At 36.6% G+C, this 25,620-nt stretch overlaps 1 protein-coding gene across 4 annotated transcripts in view; it reads left to right on the top strand.

Moving 5' to 3' along the window:
* PTPRD (protein tyrosine phosphatase receptor type D) overlaps positions 1-25,620 on the top strand; it is a 386,895-nt gene that overhangs the window by 87,841 nt on the left and 273,434 nt on the right. For all 4 annotated transcript variants that reach the window (XM_075526932.1, XM_075526931.1, XM_075526929.1 and 1 more), the window contains exon 2: positions 7,991-8,158. In XM_075526932.1, the coding sequence (XP_075383047.1) occupies positions 8,074-8,158 (85 nt within the window). In that variant the 5' untranslated portion in view covers positions 7,991-8,073. The remainder of the gene's footprint in view (positions 1-7,990; positions 8,159-25,620) is intronic.

Raw genomic sequence — 25,620 nt, 5'->3', positions numbered from 1 at the left:
TGGGAAGCTGTAGCAGGACTTAGATTTGAAAAGTACTTGCTGAAATGTTTCCTGAGACGGACATAAAAATAGAGAAGAATAAATGGAATACACATAATGCATTTTAGTCTATTCTAGCAGTCTATAATAGAGTTGTAACAGGATGAACCACAGGTCTAACAGGGATTTCTTTTTATTATCACATTCTTGTAGCTAAGACATTTGAGTGCCAAGTTGCCTGGCCAAAACAGTGTGAATGAAAGCTCTGGGTATAAATGCTGCACCACTTCGAAGCACAGAGAAAATCTTAACCTCAAAAATGAGAACTGACTGCATGTGTACTCATTAATGCTTTGCACAATCTCAGATTGTTAGGTTGTTAAAATAGTAGCAGGTTTTACAATGGGAATCTTTTGTTGTCCTCAGTTTGCTTTCACCAGATCAAATACAAGAGGTCTGTGGGGATATAACCTTTCTGCTTCTCATTTTCCATTTGAAGGGGGTTGGGGTGTAGGTTCTATACCTCAGTACCTGAAGTGCCACTTGAAGTGGCCATTCTAAGCCACTCATTTCTAGTAATTACAGATAAAGCTATAGTTTTTAACGTGGTCTGTAAAAAACCCCACATTTTGAACCATGCTGTCTGGCCCTGCTGGTGATTTTACTGTTTTATGTGGTATCAAAACTGGCTTGTCAATGTTAGGACATTAGTTTGGTATCTAGAAGTGTACCTAGTGATACTTTCCTTAATAAGGAAGCTTCCAACAGTAAAATAACTGTAGGCTTTTGCTGACTTTTAACTCTGAAAAAGAGTTCATAACATTACTTTTACTTTTTCTTTGAGTGTAATAAGAAGTATTGTGTGTTACAAAGATATCTTGTAGTTCTCGTCTTCTTTTTTCCAAAAGAGGAACTGTGGACAATTTGCGTGCTGTTATGCCATATTTTAGTATGGGAAATGCATAGTGCTTTTATTGCTTCAGGAAGTTTTTGTACTTTATTATCAAATCATTTTATAATGCCAACTACTTTTGAAAAATAACTATTTCAGCTCTCCATCTCTTCCTCTAATACAATTGTATTGCCATCAGCAATGTTATAATAAAGTGCAGTCAGGCTAAACTAGCTGCAGCTGGATTACTGTCCTGTGTGTACTGCAAATTCGCTGTTTCAGTCAGTCATGCTTCAATCTGATTAGGCAACAAGTATATTGGATAGTATTGAAACTATAAAGTGAAAAGGAAAAAGAAAAGCCATAAAAGAAGAAATTACAGAGTAATATAACAGAGAAAAGATGCCTTGCAATGTTGAAGTCAGATTTGGCCTGTTAGCTCCAGACTTGCAAATATATTTCTAGCTCTATTTTAGTATTTGCAGTACCCAGTATGCTTCAACCACGCCTTATCCTAAAGGCAAGGCCCAACCCGAATGTTTCACAATTTCCATGCTGAAAAGACACAGAAGAGGCAAAATTCTTCTGAAGCAGAGGTGGCTCTTTAGATGTAAGCAATGTTAGCAAGCCCAGTTCCCTCAACCGCTCCTGATAAGACTTGTGCTCTAGATGCTTCACTATCTTTCTTGCCCTTCTCTGGACACACTCCAGCACCTCAATGTCTTTCTGGCAGCGAGGGGCCCAAAACTGAACACAGTATTTGAGTTGCAGCCCCACCAGGGCCAAGTACAGGCCTGTTGATAAAAGTTACTATTTTCTAGGCTAGTGTTTACCTTTTCTAAACGCAGAAAAATAGATATTGTACAAACCTTATTGTGGATTTCACCCTGTGTCTCTTCTGTGGTTGGAGGAAGACTTTAATAACGCAGATTAGCAAAGATATTTGTTTTAGCTCCTTTTCTTTAGCTGCTGCTTTTTTTCCTTCATTCGTTTGTTCATTCCTTCCTTCCTTCCTCCCTCCCTCCCTTCCTTCCTCTCTATTTTTCACAGAATCACAGAATCACAGAATCATATAGGTTGGAAAAGACCTTTAAGATCATCAAGTCCAACCATAAACCTAACACTGCCAAAACCACCACTACACCATGTCTCTAAGCACCTCATCCAAACGTCCTTTAAATACCTCCAGGGATGGCGACTCAACCACTTCCCTGGGCAGCCTGGTCCAATGCTTGATAACCCTCTCGGTGAAGAAAAATTTCCTAATATCCAGTCTAAACCTCCCCTGGTGCAACTTGAGGCCATTTCCTCTTGTCCTATCACTTGTTACCTGGGAGAAGAGACCGACCCCCACCTCTCTACAACCTCCTTTCAGGTAGTTGTAGAGAGCAATAAGGTCTCCCCTCAGCCTCCTTTTCTCCAGGCTAAACAGTCCCAGCTCCCTCAGCCGCTCCTCATAAGACTTCTGCTCCAGACCCTTCACCAGCTTCGTTGCCCTTCTCTGCACACGCTCCAGCACCTCAATGTCTCTCTTGTAGTGGGGGGCCCAAAACTGAACACAGTATTCGAGGTGCAATTCGATTTTTCTTTTCCTTTTTTTTTGAACAAGAGTCAGAACAGAACTTGCTTTCTTTAATTTCTCCTATGGGCAAAGTCAGAGCTGAACTATTTCAGGGTAACTATAGCTAAGTAATTTACAGGGTTCTTGGGTGACAGAAGCCAAGACTGGGATATTGGCAGAGTTTGTGTTTTTCAGGTGAGAAGTCAGTCTTAGTAGAAGATGTTTCATTTGTCCACTTAACCTGTTATCTGTGTCCTTGTAACATGGTTTAAATTCATAGTATAGATTCTCAACAATGTATTGCTTTAATATGCATTGACAGATAACATTGTATGTTTTTCTCCTCTAGCAAGATATTTTCATCTCAGCCATCCAGCCATTACCAGCACAATACTTTTTTCTTGATCCATTATATGGGAGGCACAGAGTTGAAAATGCAGAATGCTCTAGTGAGTCGTTTCTGCACCATGAATAAGAAAAGTTCTTACAATCTGCAAAAGTGACTAAGATGGCAGAAGTTTGTAAGCATTGAAATATGTGACAACTTACAAATAGGTATTTTAATTCATGATTTAGAATGTGAGTGAAAATCAGGCTAGGCAGGATTTTCTGTGTGTGGTTTAAGATTACATATGAACATCAGTATTTGTATAAGTAAAAAAAGATTAACTTTTTAACAACTTTCTACATGAGAAAAACAACCCTGTGACATGATTTTTAATGTACTTTGCTGTCATTGAATTAATTTATTCACTAAATAATTTAATGTCTCTATTTCCTTTATTTCTTCGGTTATTGAAAATCCATTTTCTGTTTTGCATGGTAACAGAAGAATCCTTGCTGAAGTCCAAAATAGAATTACAATGTAGAATCAGATTGAATATATCAAGTTGTTTAATATAAGCAAAATTCCACCTATCACTGCAACTCAGTGATGCTTTTATAGCGATGTAGTTCAAAGGCCTGCCTGAGATCAGAAACCTGCTGTTCCAGCGTGGGTGCTCACTCATATTGGAATAACTGTAATAGAGAAATTCAGGAATGATAGAGAAGCATTAAGGTGTATTGTTATCCAGGGACTGATAAGACTAAGCTTTGGAACACTCAGCACATCTGTCTTTTAAATTTCCTTAATCGTGTGTTTGCATTTCTGTTTTTTTAAGAATCAAAACAGAATGAAGCATGGAACGTCTCCAGCAGGTCAACTATGAAAACTTTTATCATGTTTAATCAATAAAAGAGCAAGCTAAATGTAGAACTTCTGACAGTTTCCCTCATTGCTTTGGAAAATACATTTAATTCCCTTTAAAAGACATTGTTTTACCCAGAGGTATTTCTGAATTGATTTTGGTTAAACAGCTTATGAGCATTAATTTTATTCATTTTTTTCCTATTCTTTCTAGTAATGATTCAGCTGTCAGTCAGGTTTTTGCAGCCAAGATTTGTCTATGAAATCTGTTTATTTTCTTCTTTAAGGAGGGATCTTGGTAGATATGCAAAGTTGTGAAGTATTGGCACTTCTTCCTTGACTTCATTCTAGCAATGTTTCAAATTTCTTTTTTCTATCTTTTCACTTGCATATGTATGGTATTAGAAATCTGTGGCTAGGGAATGGATGTAATTTAGGATTGTGGGCGTGATGAATGAAGTGTAGAAACAGGATGTCAACACAGTCTTCTGTTTTGATCTTTGCCTGCCACTCCTTCTTAGAGAAACCCTGTTTTTTTAAAAATGTAGGGTGTATCCGATTGTTTGCTCATAGGTCCTTGTGGCAGACCAGAGACGGCTGTGAACTAAAATCCTACCTCTGAACGATTTCAAACTTTAGAAAAGTTGAACTAGAAATCCTGTTTGTGTAACAGCACAAATGCGCTCTCATATCTTCACATTCCTTTATTCCAAAATTTTGTAAGTTACTGGGTTTTTTCCATGTGGCTCCCTACATCTGCTATGACTTCTTTTTGTCTGTGTTCAAGTCTGTTCTGAGAGTTCTTCCCTGCTGTGCTAAATTTCTTTGTTGAGTTATCAAGCATTTGCATGCACATGCAGGCATGGAAAAGCAAGCAGATAAATAAAATTAGTATTTACTTTTTTTTTGGTTCTAAGATTTGCCTCCAGGTAAGCATTTTCTATAACTTTAACTGTCTTGGAGCAGGGACCATCTCCTCCTGAGTACTGTGTTCGCACCTAAAAGATTATTTTTGGTAGTAAAGTAAACAGACTGCAGGGAAGTAGTTCAGATGTTTCATTCACCCAGTTGATCCTTTTGAGGATAACTGGTACATGTGCCCATGTCCAGGTGCTATCATCTGCCATGCCCCAGCTGAGGAGAATTCTTTTGTGAATCTGCATTGAACACTCGGGGGGGGGCTGGACATCTCCACTTTTACTGATCTTATTGGTAGATACCACTAATCAAGAAAAATCTATCCTCTTACTTGCATATGTGCTAATGATAGATATATTACCTAGTTCCACCCTTTGTTTTTCACCTTTGTATTAACAATTTGTTTGTCTGGGGAAGGAGACCCACATAGCTGTTGTGGAAGATATTATTCATAGGTAGCTCTTTCAGATATGTTGTAAGAGTAATTTTTTTATTATTTAATATGGCAGTTACGCAGTACTTATCCTAAAATAAAACCAGCTTTTATTAAAGCTTCACAAAGAGAGGTTTTTTCGAATAACTGTTGATCTCTCTGTAGCTGTTGTGATCAGTTTTCTACCCAGGAGAAGCCCCACCTTTCTGCACTGGCACAGGGTGAATGTTGTAACAGGGGCTGCTAAGAGAGTACCTCACTCCGGATTCATTCTGTGAGACAAATGTTGGCCGTCTGAGGAAGAGGCTAGTATAATCTGGTGCTGCAATGCTGTTTGTGTTTCCACTGTCTCTGGTACCACACTCTGGATGTAACAAACCATTGTCAGGAGGAAATGGAAAAGGGAAGAAACTACTTCATTTAAGAATTAATAATGCATTAGATGAACATTTTACTTTGGAATTATGAAGGTGGCTTGATTTGGAAGTTAATACTTGTTTGATAATTGCATTTAGTCTGTGTAAGGAATTGCATCGCCATGTTATTTTTCACAAATGAGCCAAGTATAGACCTACATACCAGATGATTATCAATCTCAAGGTTGGTACAATTGTCAGTAGCAGGGTCCCTGGTTGAAGCTATGGTTTTTTGTAGGTAAAGCTGAGGCAGACTTGTGTGGTGAACCTTTACAGCACCTGATTGTCTCTTGGCTTGCTTCTCTCTAGTGTTATCAGCCCATCATCTGCATGCCTCCACTAACAGTGTATCTTCAACTGACTTGAAAGAAAAAGGACCCACCTGCCATCTTTATTCAAGTGCTTCTGTTTACTGGACTTAAAATACTAGAAGTTAGCTATGAAGGCATAAGCAGGTGAAGAGAGAAAACCGCAGGCAGAGGGTCTCCTGGAAACGTTAGTTCGTTTATCAGGTTAGCTAAAGCCATGACACTTGGAAGCATCAAAGAAAGGAAGTGCTGAGGGCGTTGGTTTTTATGATCTGAGTGATAACGGGTATCACCTCAAACTAGAGACAATGACTGCAGTATTCCTAAGTGTTTGTATGTGCATTTAGCGTGAGAGAATGGAATGGGGTTTTTAATTTTTTTTTTTAAAAAAAGCTCCTTTTTATTCTCAACCTTTTCTTTGCCAGGTTTTGTGATCCATCCCTTCATTTGCACGCAGCTTGTAGAGGATAAATGCATATTCACATGTCAGGATTGTGAGATTTTTTAAATTCCCCTTTTTTCCCCAAGCAAATAATAATATTTTTTCTGTTAGATACCACATTTAATATTTTGGTGGGAGTGTTTGGAATGAGTGAAAATAATCTCCAGTGCCCTGTAAAAAACAGTTGTGTAAAACAAAAATCTTTGCAGTCACCTTTTTTTTCCCTCCTCTGCTCCCCTTATTAATTATCAGTGTTGTTTCCTCTCCACTTCCTCCCCTGCTAAAGGGAGCAGTTTATGGTTCAGACACAAATCTTAGTACCTATCACATTTCTGCCATTCACCTTCACACGTCAGCTAGTGTGTTTGTGTGCCAATAAAAAGATAAAGTTTTGTCCACAAGCGAGCTGCCTTTGGAGATAGTTCAGGGCTCCCTTGTAACTCCTGCGGTCTAGAAGAAGCAAAATCAAAATCACCTTTCCCTTGAAAGTACATTTCATACATCTCCATCTTTGTGATAGCATTGCAATCATTATGTAGCAGTTGGCTCTGATACGCTTGCACAGACACAAATTGAGTCCGACAGGACTGATGTCTCATGGACTTTGCTGTCATTTGAAATGCTGGCATGAAGATGGTGGCAATGAAAGGGGGGAGCTGGTGCCTTCAGCACTTTGCCTATGAAGATTTCTTAAGTTTGTATTTTTTGATGGCAGTAGCTGATTCAAAAGATAGTTTTACAAAATAAATTTGTAACAGCCATAGATTTCTAACAGCTGCTCATGTCTTTTCTTCCTTGGGTAGATTCTTTGAGCATCACACTGTACTGTAAAATGGGCTTTTTATACCACCCACAAATCTGTAAGGTCTATCTAGTGGAATGGTAATTAGTGTAATTTTTTCTCCGCCATTTTGGTTTTTATCTTCACTGCATGGAAACCACTCATGTGGTAATGAAAAAGATAGTACCAAACTTGCCAAAGCTTATATGTTGCAGACCCTTCGAAAAGTAAAATTACATTTCAGTCTTATTTTAGTGACAACATCAGGCTATTTGGGGATATCTCTAGTATTTCTTGTGAGAGGGAAAAATATTTTTATATTCCTTAATTTCTGTTATTGCTCAGGTGTGGTAAATTTGGAGAAGAATGAGACACTGCTTTTTTAAGTCAGATACTTGAGCTGTAGTGCTCCCAGTGTATAATATTCAATTACGCATAATAATAAATGAGATGGATTGAACTGGAATCTCAGCCCTTTATTCAATGCTGGATTTCTGGTTTTCTGTTAGGCATAATTCAGATACGTACAGAAAATCGCAACAGGAATTTTAACCTTTAGAGTTGTTGAACTATGCAATATGCTAGCATTTGATGTCTAGCTTTAAGAACACCTCACAAAGCAGATTTTGCTGTGTTATTCTTACCAGATGCCAGAGCATCAGCTCCTAGTATGCTGCTTCCAAGTGGACTTTTTATTCTGATATTGAATCCACTTGGATCCCCTTTTTGCAACATGAGTATTCCAGTGATGTATTATGCTTCATTAACAATGACATTTCTTGTGATTCAGAAGGTGGTGTTGAATACAGCAAAAGATCCAGGGTGTGACAGATGCTTGATTATGGTAGAAAAGGTGCACTGAGAAATATGTTGGAACGGTGCTAACATACACCGTACCTTGAATCTTCTGGTATGTGCCAGTAGCCTGAAATGAGTGACGTTTCCTTCTCTTTCTCCCTTGTCTTTTAAAATTGTTTTGCCTCAAATTGTGAATTCTTAGAAAAAAAACCAGAAAATTTCTGCTGTATTCTTGCTAACTGTATTTTTCTCCTTTTCTTATCTGTTCCACAGGCTCTGAAAATACTTCATCTGAAATTTCAGACCGGACAGACTCGCAGTGGCTTCTAAGCCAGTGAGAACAAGGCTGCCAAAGCATGCTGGTGCCAAGCTGTCAGATGATGCACGTAGTCAGGCCAATGGTGGTGCTCCTGTGCTTGCTACTCTATGCCGATGCTGAAAGTAAGCTTGTTATTCATTTGTGCTTAAGTCTTGGCCATCATGAACAGTTTTGTTTTCAGCTGGTGGTTACTAAGGGTCTCGGAATGAGTCTCCTTTTGAGTAATTCTTAAAACACTGCAAGGTCCTTGCTAGATCAGAGCTACTATTTGAAAAGGATTATTTATGCAACTTCCTTACTATTTTTCTTCTTAATGTCCCTTTTCTTAAGCAACTAATGGTTCCCGCTCAGATGGTGGAAACCATTGCCCCAAAGTTATGTAGTCAAAACAAAGACAACCTTGATTACCAGACATTGGTCAAATCCCTTAAAGACATCTATCTGTCATTCTTTGAATATTTCTTTCTTAACTTTGTTTTTTTTTAAAAAAATGTCACCGCCCCCCAATTAATATCCAGTCCAATTAAAATTCCAGGCCCTTTGTAACTGCCACAACAGCTGTTCTAATGTATTATTTCCGACAGCTGTCGCAGAGTACAGTATCCAAACAAATCAAGCAGAACTGACAACTTAGTGGCTGGCCTAAATGTGTGACAATTCAGTGAGGAAAGGCACCTATGTTTACTTGTACTGAGGAGAAACTGTTGGAATTTGGTCGATTAGTTTACCTATTAATGGGAAGATAATATCTTCTTTTTAATTAGGAAATCATTAGGTCTGCCTTGTTTACATGTGTTCCTTCTCCCAGCTGTCCTGTGGCTTCTTGCAGAAGTAACGTGCAAATGAGAAAAGCCATTTGCTTTCCACCTGTTGACCTGCGGGTTTACTACAAGCTGACTGTTAACATTCACTTGATTGAGGGATATTTTCCTATTGAATCTTCCTGACTTTGTGCATATACATCAGCAATAACTTTGTTGCAGCTCTGACTTTCAAAGACTTCTGTGTTTTTTCACACATCTGTGTAAAACAAAGGAGCAGTTGAATTAAGTACGAACACACAAGAGTAAAAACAGCGTCAGTAAGGCTGGATAAATCAGTTCTCAGTAAACACATATTGAAGAGTTCCTTATCACTCCACTTATCACCTGCACTCCAGGTATAGTAAATTACAACAATAAAAGAGATATAAAATCTTTCCACTTCCATGTGTAATAAGACTTCCTTCTTTTAACTGTAGCTCTATAAAAGTGAAGTAAATGAAAAAACAAAACAAAACAAAACAAAACATACATGTTTGGTGAGTACTGACAGCTGAGATTCTTTGGCCCCTTTCCAGGTAGATAATGACCAGCTGGGATGATTATGTCTAAGGTGAAGCCAAGGACATTTTAACACTTTAGCCAGCAAATAATTAATTGGGAAGTGGGCCCATATGTTGGATGTTTCTGCTGTTGGAGTATACCACCTATTTTAAAAATAAATTCTGTGCTTAGCAAACACAGATTTTTAGAACCCGGTATACCTTTTCTGCTTCAGATAATGGAATGTCCAACCTCCTGTGGGCGAATAATGAATGATTTTTTGGTTTTGGTAACCCCAATCAGGTATCAATTTGCAAAAAGACAGTCAAACCCCAGAAACTCCTTTGTTAGTCCTGTACTCATGAGAGAATGGTATAGTTTCTGTAATCATGTTACGATAAAGAGAAATTTCCCTCTCTCATCATTCTTCTCTGTGGGGAAGGAGGATAGATTTTTTGAAGGTTAGCATGGAGTTTACTTCAAAATTGTTTGGTGTCCCAGTACAGATTGGTTTTCCAAAACTGCTGTATTCCACTTATGATGCTTTTTTATTTTAAATAACATGAAACAAAATAGAAGTCAGCTATTAGCCTTTGCTGGCTAGGGCTAGGAGGACTTCATGGTGTTGCTAGAATCTATGGAGTGTCACATGCAGCCTAAAGGTTGTAAGATGCACAAAGATCATCTTTTTGTAGGAGTTACTCTCAGTGAAACCAACCTGGACAACAAGATGCAATCTTAAAAGAAACTAAGAAAGAGTAAAAATGATGTATTAATAAATATTACTATTACTATTAATATTGCTATTAGCAATATTGCTATTGCTATTAATAGTAATATTGCTATTAATAAAAATTTTTATTAAAAATAATAAATAGCAATATTTATTAATATTGCTATTAATAAAAATTGCTATTGCTATTAATAGCAATATTGCTATTGCTATTAATAGTAATTCATAGTGGATAAGTAGTGTTTTTAAAGACAGATTCTTAATAATCGTATTCTTTACAGGACTAGTGTACTATCTTGACTGGAGAACAAAGCAAAGGTCTCTTCAAGATAACAGATTCATTACTTGGTTTTTTTATATTCCTTTTAGACAACAGTTTATACCATACTGTCATATTATGTGATCATTAATAGTTTCATGTGGTTATGATAATAGATATTATGTCAGGAGTGCTGTTAATGTACGTTGGAAATACCCCACCCTAAATATCACTGATCATCTTTCAGAAATGCACAAATCAGCTGAGTATTGTGCTGAAGGAACTCACATAAACTAATCCTTTATGATTTTGTATATTTGTCTTTGTAATTAGTAGGTATTAGAAGGCAGAGTTACAAGAATAGAGTGTAGCCAAACAAAGATACGGTTTATCTTTGTTATCTTCTTGGTTATCTTCTTGGAGGGGTTTATAATGTTGCAATATCATCTACAGTTATTACTTAGTATCTATTGCATCTTCTTGTTATTAGCCAATAGGAGAAAGAAAATGTCAATTTAAAAGTACTTACAAATAAAAAAATCAGGAAGATTAAAAAAAAGGTAAAAGATCAGAAAGATTCAACTAAGAAAAAGTTGAGAAATACTGCTAGAATTTTGGAACTAAAGTATAATGGAATAATAATTTCATTAACTATTGATTTCTTTAAAAGAAATAGAAATGCTTTAAGACAAACTCATTCGTGCTATGTACTAGGCAAGATTTTAGGTCAGAGTCTCTGTTAAGGCATTCCAGAACAGAGAATAAGCAGACAATTATGCTCAGAATTGATAGACTAGGTATCTCTGGTGCAGATTCTCACCTGACCTTTTAAAACTACTGTTGACTTGTTTAGAATTTTGAAAGCTCTATTTCTGTTGGTCTTTCCTGGTTTTTTATTAGGAGTTTTTTCCATGTGGGTTAGTGGTACTGTGAAATGCAGGAAGTGAGTGAACTCTTACATGTACCAGGTGAATATGTATATTGTATAAATTAACATAATCCTTTTTACAAGGTGAACTTTACAGTTGAAACTGATTTTTCAGCTTCATACATCCATTCCTGCATTCCTTTTCTTCCCAAGGAATTATAGAAAGAACTGGATTTGAAAGGATAGAGAAAAATCTAATGCAAGATTTCATTCACTTGCACTGACTTGGTTTAAATTTCAACTAAAAGGTTGTGATACACCTAACACAAACCAAAGATGCTTGTGATAGCTAGATGTCAATGCAATGTCTCCCGTATTCTACTCAGATTTGATGATTTCATTCCCTTTACAATATAGTGCTGAAAACCATGCAGCATATTCCTCTTCTCTTAACCTATGAGATTAAAGAAAGAGATCGTGATTGTCAAATAATTATTATGCACAGGCTTTTAAGTTGCATAAATATTTATATATGTATATACAAATGGTATACATTATACAATATGAATGAAATTTTGTGCCATATATCTGTTTATATGGCTCCACATACGATTGTACGAATGCTGTGAGTTGTAAATTAATGTTTTTCTGTTTTACCAACCTAAAAGAGGAGATCTTTGAGATTCACACTAACATTTTACTCTTACACACTGTACTTTGTTTATTTGGAAGATATGCTGAAATTCCACAGACATAGTTATTTTATGGGCTGGGTGAGAGATAGCACAGGATCAGTGAGCCTTCTGTGTGCAGACACAGAAAGATGTGTCTTCTTGCTCTTGGTTAGCTCTTCTCCTGGATTTCCCGAGGACTTGAAGAAAAGTTCCTGCTGTGCTGGAGTTGGTCTGCCCTCCACTCTTGCAGATACTGCTCCTGTTTGTATAGCTCTTTTTAGAAAGGTCCCAGACACTACTGTTGTCCAGGGCTGCTCTTGACCTGCTTCACAAACAGTTGGCAGGACTATGTTATTTCCTTTTAGGGGGGAGAGGACACAGAAGGTGAGACCAAGGGGACAACATTTTTGTCTTTTTTTTCTCTGTCACCATGCAAAGGTCATGCTTTCCTTTTTTTTTTTTCATCATTTTTCTGTTGCTAGCACCGAGATATTACAGAATAGAAGATATATCCTGACATTGGCACTGCATTGTATTCTTTCCAGAGTAATTGCAAATGGATAAGGAACTCATACTCTTCTGATCTCACTGTGAAATCACCATGAGTGGGATCCAGGTAGCAAGCCTGCTTTATGCTTTTGAAGAGGTTCCCAACAGTAGTCGTTAGTACTTCTTTTCTGTTTACATACTACCCTCACAGCTGAGCGAGGGAATGAGACATCTTTGTTTCTCTCCATCATTGTGAAAGACCCCAAACTCTGAAATTTGTTGTCACAGGCTGACAAACTCTCCTGTGGCCACATCTCAAAGGGATACAGGATGGAAATGCCAAAAAACCCTTCCCTGGTGGACTGGATGAGGGCACTGTGCCCCTTATGTGTGACCAAGATTTGATTCTTACTGTTAATCCAGAAACTAAGCTTGAGTGAGCAAAGTAAGCAAAATTGAGAGGTTGCAAAATTACCTTTGCTCTTTTACATTTTGTTAGTAAAATGAAGTGTTACTTGTAAGTATAAGAAGTGAAAAACCTCAAGGAATATGATTTTTTGCAGTTGCCTCCATTTATGTTTGGTGTTTGTAGCTTCTATGCACACTGTGAGAGGATGTTACAGAATTTGCTGAGGAAAGAAAATGTTTGTTTAGCCTTGTTTGTAGAAGGGCAATCTGCTAGTTCACAGTGTTTTATCATTGGCTGCCTTGTTCTCAATGGTGTAGATGGCAACTGTGTTAAGGCAATACTTCTCTACATGTACTGAGAAATTAGTAATATCACACTGTTTGTCGTAAGAAAAATACTGTTCTTTTCATGTTTTCTAAATGAACTGGCAAAATAGTAACTACCTAGAAGCTTTCTGCAGGTTTATTTGTTTGATAACAAGAAGCATATATGTTTCAGAGACTCTTACATAACAGATTTATTTTCAAACTATGGAATATGGTATACTATTATCTCTTTCTGACCTCTGTAATGATAAGGTATCAAGTCAATCACTGAGCTCAAAGAAATATATAAAATATAAAATGCTTTTAAAATGGCTATTCCTGGTCTTTCCTAGTATCCTAGTTTTTTAAATTCAAGAGTTTAATTTGTATTAATAGAATCAAATAATTTTCTGCAGATATTCTGCATCCTGCTTTTTAGTAATTAAATTGATTCTCGTAGCACACATCCTGTTCCTTCTCCACCCTGAGAAAGGCCTGGTCACTAGCACTTCCAAATTCTCCACTGCTTTCCAGTCATTTTGTCTGTTTAATTCTTTTCATTCATTCTTGGTTACATAGCTTCTGCTCTGACATTTTTCTTTTGCTGCTTCTTTTGAGATGCTGCTGTAGAAGAGAAGCCACAATTCTTTCTCCATTCAGTAGAAGTGGTTACAGACTGTAAAAAGGCAAACAGAAATACTAACAATAAACAATACATTTATTGTATATTGCTTCCATTCCCAGTTGTTTGAAATGTGAATAACGCTTAGTTCGCTCTCTGGCTCCTGATGCGTATGTGTCAGTTAGCATCATGCTTTCTAATAGAAAAGTCTTCACGATCTTCTCTAGACAAGGATCAGGAAGGGCTAAAACTTAGTGCTGACCGGACAGTGATTCCTTTTAACAAATGTTAGAGTGATTAAGACAAATTCTTGTTTAAATAGGATCTGAAGACAGTAGTTTAGTATTGGTGAAATCAAACATAAGGTGGCTATTTTTAATCTATTTTTTTTTCTTGTTCCATTTGGTTCCTTCATTTTGTTTTTTTAAAAAACACATTTTTTTCCCTGCTAATACCATTCTTCCCCTTTAATTTTTTTTATGTTCTTCGACAAGCTGAAACACATTCATGCAGTCCACATTGAAATTTTTGTTTCTGTGCACTTGTCTACAACACTAAACTAACCTAAATAGATCTTCCAAAGTAATTATCTTACAGAAAGTAATTATCTTGTAGTAAGTCTTGCAACTGGACATATGTGGTTTACACAAAAAAACCCCAACTATTCCAGAACAGCTTCATAAACACTATATACAGGCAAGCCCAACATGGAAATTATTTACTTGTTTGTACGTGGGCCTTTGGTAACTAGGACTAAATTTCTGTCATATTAGATTTAGATTTAAAGTCTGACATATTTAAAGAGTTTATTTTAATTATTGCTTTCAGTTATGGGCAGTAGCAAGAACTGTAAAATCCAAAGATAAAATGTTTTTGTTCTTTATTGGTAATTTTTTCAGTATCATCTTTCTTTATATTTTAGTGCTGATAGCATCTATCTTGTGTAAAATATAGCCCTTTGTTTACATTGCCATTTCTTTTAATAATGGTGATGTATGCAAGAGACTTTAAATATGGACTGCCTTTTCTGGAAAAAAAAAAAAAGAAAAAAAAAAGAAAAAAAAAAGCGTGCTTTCAATTTTGTTTTATATTCTTTATTCAGGAATTTTTATATGCTCTCTACAGTTCAACCCTAGGACATTTTCCAGTTGCTTTTATGAAAATTGCTATATAGTATTGTATAGTGTGTATATATAGTAATTTTATAATGCACTTGTTAAAGTTGATATTAAAATATGGCAAGTAAATCACTCATCAATTCTCAAAAGTTTTAGTCTTAGAGAAAAGTGGAACAGCTAGTTATACCAAACCATTCCAGATGTATTCATTTTGCTCTACAGCAAAGTGAAGGCTTTGGAATATTTGTGATAGTTGAGATGGAGAATCAGGGGAAGTGAAAACATTATGTGGTCATTCCAAACATACTGGCTTAGTCACAGAAACTACAGATAATATGGATGTTTGCATAAACCAGGATTTATCCAACCCTTATTTTTCAAGTCCTTATATTAAAGCAAATTTGAATAATTTAATTCCAAAAGGAGCCATAATTACCACCGTATCTGTTTAACTTGCTTTAAATTCTCAAGTATTAACAGCAAAATTGAGAGCTGCTTGAGGAATATAGTTTTCCAATTCACATAATTTTTAAGAAGGTCTTTGGGTTGTCTCTGATTCTGTATATAACAAAACATTTCAAAATTTAACACAAACAAAAGAATTGTGTGTATTTTGTAAAGTGTAGATTCCAAATTAGATATAGTTTACCAGGGCTTTGGACTACAGAATAAACTGAAGAAGAACTGCAGAGGTTGTCCTGAACATTTTTGTAAGTTTATCTCTGCAGTTTTGAAGATTGCTTCCATGTCTATTTCACAGCTGCTGTTAATTTAGGTAGTTGCAGGCCCCTACCTCCCAAAAGCAGAGCACTGAACAGAGCTGAATCACAAGCTCTGGAGTTCTGAGAAGCCTTTAAGCCCTGGCAACATTGCCTGTGGCTGACTGTAGAGGCAGTGAAGTCTCCCCAAGTATTAAAGTCCTACATCTTTTGGATTTTCTGGAGTGTATGTAAAATTAGAGTCAGGAAATCCAGAGTCTCCAGTCTTTCCAGGCACCAGACGTCTAGATAAGGGAGCTGTATTTTCATGGCCCAGCAGAGTTGGACAAAATCACATTATTTAGATTAATGTCAACTGTTAACAGAAATTGTTTCTGGAGAAACTTCGGTATGGGTAACTATCTCACTGTGTGCAGTTCCCTGCAGCATCAGTAATGACCACTGGCAGATGAAGGAATGTGGGTCATTAATATTCCCTTGTTGGAACTGGGAGGGAATTCCAACGTGTCTGTGTTTGCTAGGTTGCTTAAGAACATGTCTACATACTTTAGAAGTTTACTAAAAGTACATATCATAGTCTTAATATAGGAACAATTCTTAGGAAAAAAGAAAGGAGAAACAGCAATATAGAAATTGTAGATTTTTTTAGGTTATATTCATACAGCACAACAACTGCTGTGGTGGTTTACAATGTTTTCACTCCTTATCTGTTTAACCCTCAGTGGCTGAAATGGAGATAAAATCTTGAGTAGCAGTATCTGTTTCAGCAGTGAATTTCTGATAACAGCTTTAGCAAATTATAAAAACCTTAAAATACATAGGAAGATCACCATTCACTTTTGTTTCTACCCTATCTTTCAGGAAACCACCTCCCCCCAAAATTACGTATTTATAGGACCTTTCTGTCTTAAATAGTGTCTGCTTGAAGCTGTATTTATTCAACATAGTTAGGCAAATAATTTTTAATTTAATCCTTTCAAAATTTTGCAAATATGCACAATTTTTAATTAATTTTTGGTGGTGCAAACTACATTAATTTAAGTGCTTACTTCTTCTAAAGGTAGCGATGTGAAGAATAAAGTTACATCTTGACTTGAGTTTTCTATAAAAGTTTTAAACATAAAGTTGTGTATAAACTGCTACTGTGGCTTTCACTGAATTATACAAGACTGTAATGTACATGTTATGAGAAAAATGAATGCAGAATTATAATATCAGTTGATGAGTAAAGAGTTAATGTTGTATAATTGAAGAGAATATATGATGAAAGACAATTCAAACTTGAAATTACTCATTCAAGGTGAATGCGAATATGTGGCAAGTGATCATTTCAGTTTACAAGAAGTTCTGGGGCATGACTGTAAACAGCCTTTTGGACATGGTCTTGCTGTGCAAAGTAATAGCAAATAACAGAATTTCACAATGCATAGCACATTCTCAAGTTCCTTGCTAAAAAGAAATTTTGAGAGCCTTTTCCCAGTAAGGCTGTTGTTCAGGAAGGGAGTTCAACAGAAGTTTAAAGTTTATTCTATTGGGATATAAATTCTTTAACTAAATGTGTCTGTGAAACTTAACTGGGTAGAGTTTTTGTTCTAGTTTGTGCTTAAGAAGCTAATTTTTAAATTACTTTGTATTTGTCAAGCTCTCTGTGGTTTTCACTTCAGTAGCAGCATATGGATGGAGGGGAGGCTCCACTACTGTTGATTTTTTTTGGCACATGCAAATGTGAAGAAGGAGGAAGAAACAACAAGGGAAAGTGATACTAAATTTATTTTGGCAGTGAGGGTTAATTATATATGGGTATTTCCAAGGGGAGTTCCACCTGGGTCATTTTTTACCTCCAAGAATTTCACATATGCTTTAGAAAAATCTATAAAATAACTGTTGAGAGCACTGGCAGGTGATGTCTGAATTGGAGAGAAAAACACTCATTTGGTCTCCTGTTCTAGTGAAACAGCACACATTTTAGCAGCAACAAATGCAAGGCTAAACAGCTAAAAATGAAAAATACGGTCCAGGAGAGAGAGTAGTATCTTTAAATGTAATTATTTTGAAAATAAACTGAAAGTTTTTTGTGAAAAATTTCCTTGTGTTAAGATGAGGCAGGAGGGTGTAACATTATCTTTTGATTGAAAAGCAAGGGTAGAATGAATGGGAGTAGAAAGGCAAATTAACCCTACATATATGAATAAAGCAGTGCAAATCTAGTCCTGGTTTCTCATTTAAAAAGTGTGTTGACAAACTTGTGGAGAAAGTGCAGGGAAGAGGAAAACATAGATTCATGACTGAGAAAATGCTTTAGCATCTTTGGTAATAAGTTTGCTTATAAAAAAGATTATTGGAGGCTTCTTTCAGGTGATGTATTTTTGTGTAGAGAAGATAGAGATTGTAATAGAGAATTTTGCTTACTAAGTTTGAGGAGAATTTAACAATAATCTAGTAGCTGATTCTGGACAATTACATGATATCTATTGGAACGGCCTGCTTAAATGGCAGTTTGGTACTATATATCTGAATATTCTCAGGTTAAGATTTGATGCATTTTATAAACACTAAACAAGATGCTAGACTCAGTACAAAAGTGACAAGGAGAATCCATTTGTCTCTTTTTAATGTAAAAGACAGAACTAGTTTTAAATCTATGAGTAATTCTACCTGAGGAAATAAAGGAAAGGAGGAGATTATTTGATATGGTATAAGCCTTAGTGCACCCAAATCTTGCGTACTAGAATACATTCTGATATACGTATCTCAAGAAGACACAACATACTTAGGTAAGGTGCAGACAATGACAGCTAAAATGTTCCAAAGGATGGAACAGCTGCCACATGAGAAGAGACTGAAAAGGCTGAGTCTCCTCCATTTTCAAGAGGAGATGGCAGAGGCAGGTGTGGGGGTTATGGCTGAGGTCTGCAAAATTATGGGGGTAGAGGATAAAGCAAAAGCAGAACGGATATCCACCCACCCTGTAATAACAGAACTCTGGTGTTTGAGGAAGTTAATAGAAGATTGATTAAAAGCAGATAAAAGATGGAATTTGCTGCATGTTTTTGTGGAGGCAGACAGTATCTGTAGTTTCAAAGAAGAACTTAAAAAATTCAAGTACAGGATGTCCATAAATTAGTACTAAAAGAGCAAGCAGGAATGCTGGCTTTAACATCCTTAGGAGTATGAAGTGAATAGACCTCAAAAAGTGCCCAAGCTAATGTGCCCAGATAGCACCTTCTCTTGACACTGCTGGAGACATGCTAGGAGGCTACACAGACTTAGTGTGACCCAATAAGGCATTTGCTGTGGTCTTGCATTTAGAAATACATATATTTTCAACAAGCATTGTTCACCACTGTTTATTCACCACTGTACCTTTTCCAGAAAAGCTGATTTGGAGATTCTTGTATCACACTGTTGATATAATTGAAACCTAGGAAGTGAAATGAAAAGCAATTGCAAGCGTTTAAGCAAATGCATTTTATAATTTTGGAAAATTACAATATTACTGTTACAGATGGTGGAGCTCATATGTATGCCAGCTGTGTGGCAATGTGTTGTGCTGTGGAGCAGGAGGCACAAGGATTAGAGTTATTTTCCAGGATGCCTTCTGATGCTTTACAGTTCACAGGTGAAGTACAGTAGTGGGAGATCCTGGTCACCATTTTTTTCTTTTTTTTTTTAATCCTTCATCTTCAGACATACTGTTCATATGAAGAAGTGTATCATGTTCACTGACCTTTTTCAGTATCTGTGGTCTGTTGAAAGTGACTTAAAGGTCGTAGCATTAAAAGATGTATGCATTATAAAAAAATAGAGGTAAATTACAACTCAAAAAGATCCTACAATATCTTAGGAAGATGACATCGTATCTACTCTTACATCCAGCTTTTCAGATCAAGTGGATAAGGATTTCCTTAAAAATATGAATGGTATATAGTTCCTTTTCAAATTAAGTGTCTCATAAGGAATTAATTTAGATTCCCTTAAAATAATTTGGCTGTATGAAATAAAACTGTATGAAATAAAAATGTAGTTATACTATTCCTTTTACAAACCTCAATAAATGCTTTTAGTCAATGGCTACTTAATTAACATACATTAGCTGCTTGAAACAACTGCCTTTTTACAATGGACTTTAGTGATAAATGTTTATCATTCGGTTATTGACTCTTTATATTGCATTCTGACATTTGTGAAGTAAGATTTGCATCAGTTTCCCATATCAGGAACTGCAGCAATGTATACTATTTTATTAATGCAGGTCTAAAATCACAAATTCCATTGTTGCAATCTTGTAGAAGTTGGTCATATCATGAGGGTATGCCTGCTAATGTCTGAAGTTTTGTTGAACCTTTTAAGTCATAAGAAATTATTTTAGAATTTACTAATATATAAAAAATTAGTTGCTTTTTGTTATGCTATTGTAAAGGTATTATTCATAACTTTTTACAAATACCTCCAGTCTAGATAGAAATAAAAACTGGAAGTTTTTTAAAAAGTTTTATTTCTACTCATTCTCCCTTCGTTAACTGAACATGATTCTCTTAGATTGATGATTTGCATTCTACTTAGCAGCTCAGTGTAGGTTTTTACTCATGAATTATAGACCTCTAAAAATAGTATGGTGAAACGAAGTGCTTTGGAGACTCATAAGTATAATGGTGTGGATAACATGAGTATGTTAAAAATAGCTTTTAGATTTACATGAAAAATGTGTGGGATTTTCCCATGGCAGAAAGTCTTTAGAAAAAAATTTTCAGTTATATACTATTTAACAGTAGCTCAGTACCTACACAGAGCAGGAGCTCATTTGGTGTCTTGAGAAAAGCAGCTGAGTATCTGTGACAATTCATGATTGATCTCAGTTTAGATAACTGATAGGTTATGTATAGACAGTTGAATGACAAGTAAAGTCTGCATAAAACCGATCCTTGAATCTTTCAGGAATTTGTTGTGTATCAAGTGTAGGATGGGGAAAAAAAAAAAAAAAGAGGAGCATTTCTTCTTATAGCTATATAGCTTACAGGTATTGCTAAAAACTAGTAAATGCATTTCCAGTGCTATTTCAATTTTCTGCTTCTTTTTTCCTTCTGAATAAATGTGCATATGTGAATGGAGGCTAGAGAGGATTTTTAACTAAACTTGGCCTTGAATTTGTTTATCTGATTTTGAAATACAGAAGTTGGAATATGTGGATAAAATTTGTAGATTTTATTTATGTGAAAATATTAGATCTTCCTAGCCAAATTATTCTCAGATCCCCCACTGCAGCAAGATGCTGTGATTTGTTTACCTCTTCAATAGCCAGAAAAATCCACCTTGTTTCTGGAATGCACCAAACTGTCTTTTCTCTTCAGATATATAGACCAGTAATTCTGTATGGTTTCCTCTCTAATACCTGCACTTGTTTTACTGAGACTTTCTAGGTGCCTTTGTTAATAAATGTTCGTTTCTGCTGTTGAGCAGATCTGCCAAGTCTTTAGCATCCAGTGTTTTCTTGTGGGTTTTTTCCTTATCTATGAGTACATGGCTCAGTGTCTTATTCTTCCCTGCAAAATACACTTTAACCTTGGGGGAAAGATGCACTGCTCTCAGAGCCTGAAGATCAAGAGTTTGGATTTCTTTGATGTTAATAGATCTGTCATGTCTTTCCGTTTTACAAAGAAAGCATTTTGAAGGATCAGTGAGAATAAAAAAGGGGTCTCTAATGTAAGAGGAACAAACCTAAACCTCTCAGTTTTTAGATTTTGTGTCAGTTCTGTGGCCCTTACAATGTTCCTCATATCAACAAGACAATTTTTCTAATTACATATTACTATTTTCTTATTAGGTGTATTACTATTTACTTTGTAGGTGATGAACAGAATGTAAAACTGCAACTGCAAATCATCAGAACTATTCTGCTTGAGCTATAGATATCTTAAAACAGAAAGGACTGCTCTCTCTTGTGCATGGATCAACCTCAGAAGTGATACTTGTTAGGCATCTGACTGTAGGCAAGAGAAGGGTCTATAATGAGACTGTCAGATTCAAAGGAAGAGGGTTTCTTTTCTTAATTGTTTTCACAAGTGTCACCCTGGTACCCTATCAGAAGCTAAATTTTAAGAGGTAGATTAATAATCCTTATTTGTAGTTCTATACCTTAAACAGTATATTCGGACATTACGGGTAAATTTTAATAGCTTTCAGATATTGGATTGAGGAAAAAGAAGTTACTAAGGTAGGCAAGCACTCCTTGCTATTTGGGAGAATACTGCTAGGAAAATCCAGGGCAGGTAATGCACAGTTTCAGGCAAAGCTAATGTCTTTGACCGTACAGTGGTAATACAGGCACTGAGATCTCAATGGTATCCAAAAGACTGATCATTTCAGAAGGCTACTGCGATTTTTTTCCAAGAACTGGTTCGGAAAAATAAAAAGGTAATATTTCATACCATATGCTGAGTCATTTATATTCAAATGCTTTGAGATTGAAGTTTTAGAAAAGATCTTAAGCCTTAGCTCTGTGAAAGTATTTCAGTGATGTTAAGTTCTGATTACAACACTACTATTTTATTGAAGATAAATAAATTATGCTACTACTTTTATTCTCAAGAGCAAGTTATGTTCCTTTAATACATTTCCTGTCTCTTTAGAATGCACACATGGTCCAGAAAAGACAATTAACATAGTAATGATTTAAAGGTGAATAAAAAAATGGAATCACAAATACCATTTAACTAAACAGTATTTTAGGATAATTTAAATCTCACCACTGTAGTATGTATCTCTAAATGCTCCTAATATAAAAGCTTTTAAAAGAGTGTGCAAGATTTCTCTGATAACTAATGTGTTTTCCTTTTTCCACCAAAAGACCCTGTTACACAAAACCAGCAGAGTCTGATCTAAAAATAGTGTTGATGCTCCAGTCTTCTCTTTCGTCACAATCTGAGTGCTCAGCCCCAAGTTCTGCTTGTCCTTTAGGGCAACAGGTGTACTGTCCCTGCACCTGTACTGTTGGGTGATTATCCCTCTTACAGTCTGTGACCCAGTTTCATTCAGGCAAAGCTGTTTTTTTCTGACTGGAGATGGGGGCCAGCAGGGGATGTTTTCTGCTTTGAGAAGGTGTGCTTTTTGCTGTGAGGAAGTGCTCTTCTGCTGGCTTGGGTGGAATGCAGAAGGATCGCTGTGCTCCTGCAAAGCCCAGTGACAGGCTGTGCCTGAACTTCAGCACCTACTGCTTACTCTATGTTTTGTGACACCAGAGAGTGATCCCGCTTTTCTGCTGTGCTGTGAATCTCCTGTGAGCCTCACCCTGTTAGTTCAGCAATTCAGATTTCCTGTATCCTTCTTTAACCCTTTCTGCTTCTTCCTATGTATCCCGTTTCCCCTTCAGCTGTCTTTGTTCTTTTTCTTGCTAGCTTCTCCACTCCTCTCTTAATGTCAAAAGTAAACACCAGTTTTCATAAATGTCCGTGGAATCTGGTACAGAAATGTTGTCAATTATGCATCACAAAGTAGAAAGAAAGCAGGAGCAGCCATGTAGAAATAATAGACTGAAAAATTCATCAAAGAAATTTCATCTAAGTTGCAGAAACTCATTAGAGGTCAGTAAAGTAGCATTACAACATAAAGCTTAAGCAGTAGCAGCCTTGCTTTCTTCATATTCAAATGGACATGCTTTCTCACTTTATTTCTGGTTTTGGATATTTAAAATTGTTTTTACTTGACCAGACTGTTTCCAAAAATGACAAAGATCCTTTCAGTGGTATCTGCGTTGTATGATCAGACAATCAGTCAGACAGACAAGACTTATTTTCTGCTGATCTTTCAGTACTTTCAATGAAGAAAGGGTGAGCTCTCATTAATGACATAAAAAGAAGCCAAACTCTTAATTTTTTACCTGTCAAGACTAGACAGACCTTTTCAAAGGGGAGTGTAATTGTGCACAAGTATTCTATTTTTTTTAATTCTGTTAAGAAAAAAAAAAGTTTTACCTCTGCAAAGAATTTTAAGAATCGTTATTTTACTAAAATTTAATGTCCTTTCCCAACTTACTAGACTATGGGATCTGTAGAATTGCTAGCTGTGGCAAATTATTTTTTCCTTCTCTGCATACTTTTTTTTTTTTCCTAATGCAACCCTTATGTTTTATTGATTCTGTTTTATTTTTTTCTGAGGCTGAAGTAGCACAGCCTTCACACTTTAAGTACCTGTAAGGAGAATGTAATTCTCAGGGTCCTATCCTAAAAATAGAAAGTTTGGATAAACCTAATTGATTGTAGGCTTGCTGTTGTTCATTATCTTAATTAGTCTAAGTAATTAAATCATTAATTGATTGGCACTGATCCCTTGCGAACAAACAGTAAAGCGTAGTGCTTTCCTGCTTGATCCCCTAAGACCTGCCATTTCAGTTCTTCATGCAACTCTTCATTTGTGGTATTTGTGCTGTCAAGAGGCATGAAGTCAGTGCACAGCACTGTAGCTCTCCAACATGAACAGTACTGGGAGGGGATTAACCTAACCTGTTGGTTGTACTTTTAGACAAACTGCTTCTTGATATGTGTTGCCTCAGTGAAAAATAAAAGACAATACCAAGCTGACTGTAGCTAATTAATGCTGGACAATGAACAATGCAATGGAGTTCATTGTAGAGACCTGAGTGGGTTTTTTTGACAATTAATTTTCATTGTTCATGGTTTTGTGTAGGGAGTCTTTTGTGGATGTGTATTTCAATAAAAGTGTTTTGGGTACGGAATGATTAGTATTTTGCTTTAGTGGTACCAGGTTAGACATTCACCTATTCACATTCAGGATTGTAAAGTTGAGTCTGTATGCCAAATTCAGTGACTGAAAATTTGTTTCTAGTAATTTTGAGCAGCTAGTACTGTGTCAGCTAATACTGGATCACCTAGTACTGATCAAACTACTGCTTAGCTCGTACTGATCAGCTAGAACTGAATCAAAATAGTGATCTTTTGAAAACTACATCATTGAGAGTGGCTGGTTTCTCAAGCTTATATGACAGAGTTGGCGATTTTATTCCAAGCTAGACATCTAGGATAATAGGAAAAATTGCTTCACCAAAAGGGTTGTCAAGCACTGGAACAGGCTGCCCAGGGAAGTGCTGGAGTCACCATCCCTGGAGGTATTTAAAAGATGTGTAGATGTTGCACTTAGGCACATGGTTTAGTGGTGGACTTGGCAGTGCTAGGTTTACGGTTGGACTCAATGATTTTAAGGGTCTTTTCCAACCTAAATGATTCTATGATTCTATGATTCTATCCTGGAAACTTCTTGTAAGTAAAGCAGTTTATAAGTTTGGAAACTTCTTGCTTATGTTCTAACAACCGATCCATTAGTCTATGTATGAATATTCACAATAACTTTTTTTTGCATTGCCTCAGGGATTTGTGTGGATCTACTTAAGATTGACATCCATCCTTGGGTTCATTAGGGAAGTAAAATGAAAATGGAGAAATTCTTACATTTTTTTCCTTAAATAAGATATTTTATCAAAACTGTACACAAGGTACTGTTCCGAGGGACCTGGGCAGGGTAGAGAAATGAGCTGACAGGAACCTCATGAAGTTCAAGAAAGGAAAGTGGCAAGCCCCAAATCTGGGGAGGAACAACCCCTTGCATGCTAGGGAATGGCCAGGTGAAGAACAGCCTGACAGAAAAGGCCCTGGGGGTCCTGGTGGACAGAATGTTGACCATAAAGCAGCAGTATGTCCTTGTGGCAAAGAAGGCTAACAGCTTCTTGGGCTGAGGTGATCCTTCCCCTCTACTCAGCACTGGTGAGATGCATCTGGAGTGCTGGGTCCAGTGGTGGGCTCCTCAGTACAAGGGAGACATGGACATGCTGGAGTGAGTCTAGTGAAGGGCCACAAAAGCAGTGGTGGGATTGAAACATGGTTCATACACAGAGAAGCTGAGAGCTGGCACTGCTTAGCCTGAAGAGAGAAGGCTTAGTGAGATCTTATCCATGTATATATAAATACCTGATGGTAGGGAGTGAAGATGTGGGGGCCAGGCTCTTCTCAGTGGTGCCTAGTGACAGCACAAGGGGCAGTGGCACAAACTGAAACACATGAAGGTCTTTCTGAACAAA

The sequence above is a fragment of the Mycteria americana genome, chromosome Z, assembly GCF_035582795.1.
Source record: "Mycteria americana isolate JAX WOST 10 ecotype Jacksonville Zoo and Gardens chromosome Z, USCA_MyAme_1.0, whole genome shotgun sequence".
Taxonomy (NCBI): domain Eukaryota; kingdom Metazoa; phylum Chordata; class Aves; order Ciconiiformes; family Ciconiidae; genus Mycteria; species Mycteria americana.
This window is presented reverse-complemented; position numbering and strand designations above follow the sequence as displayed.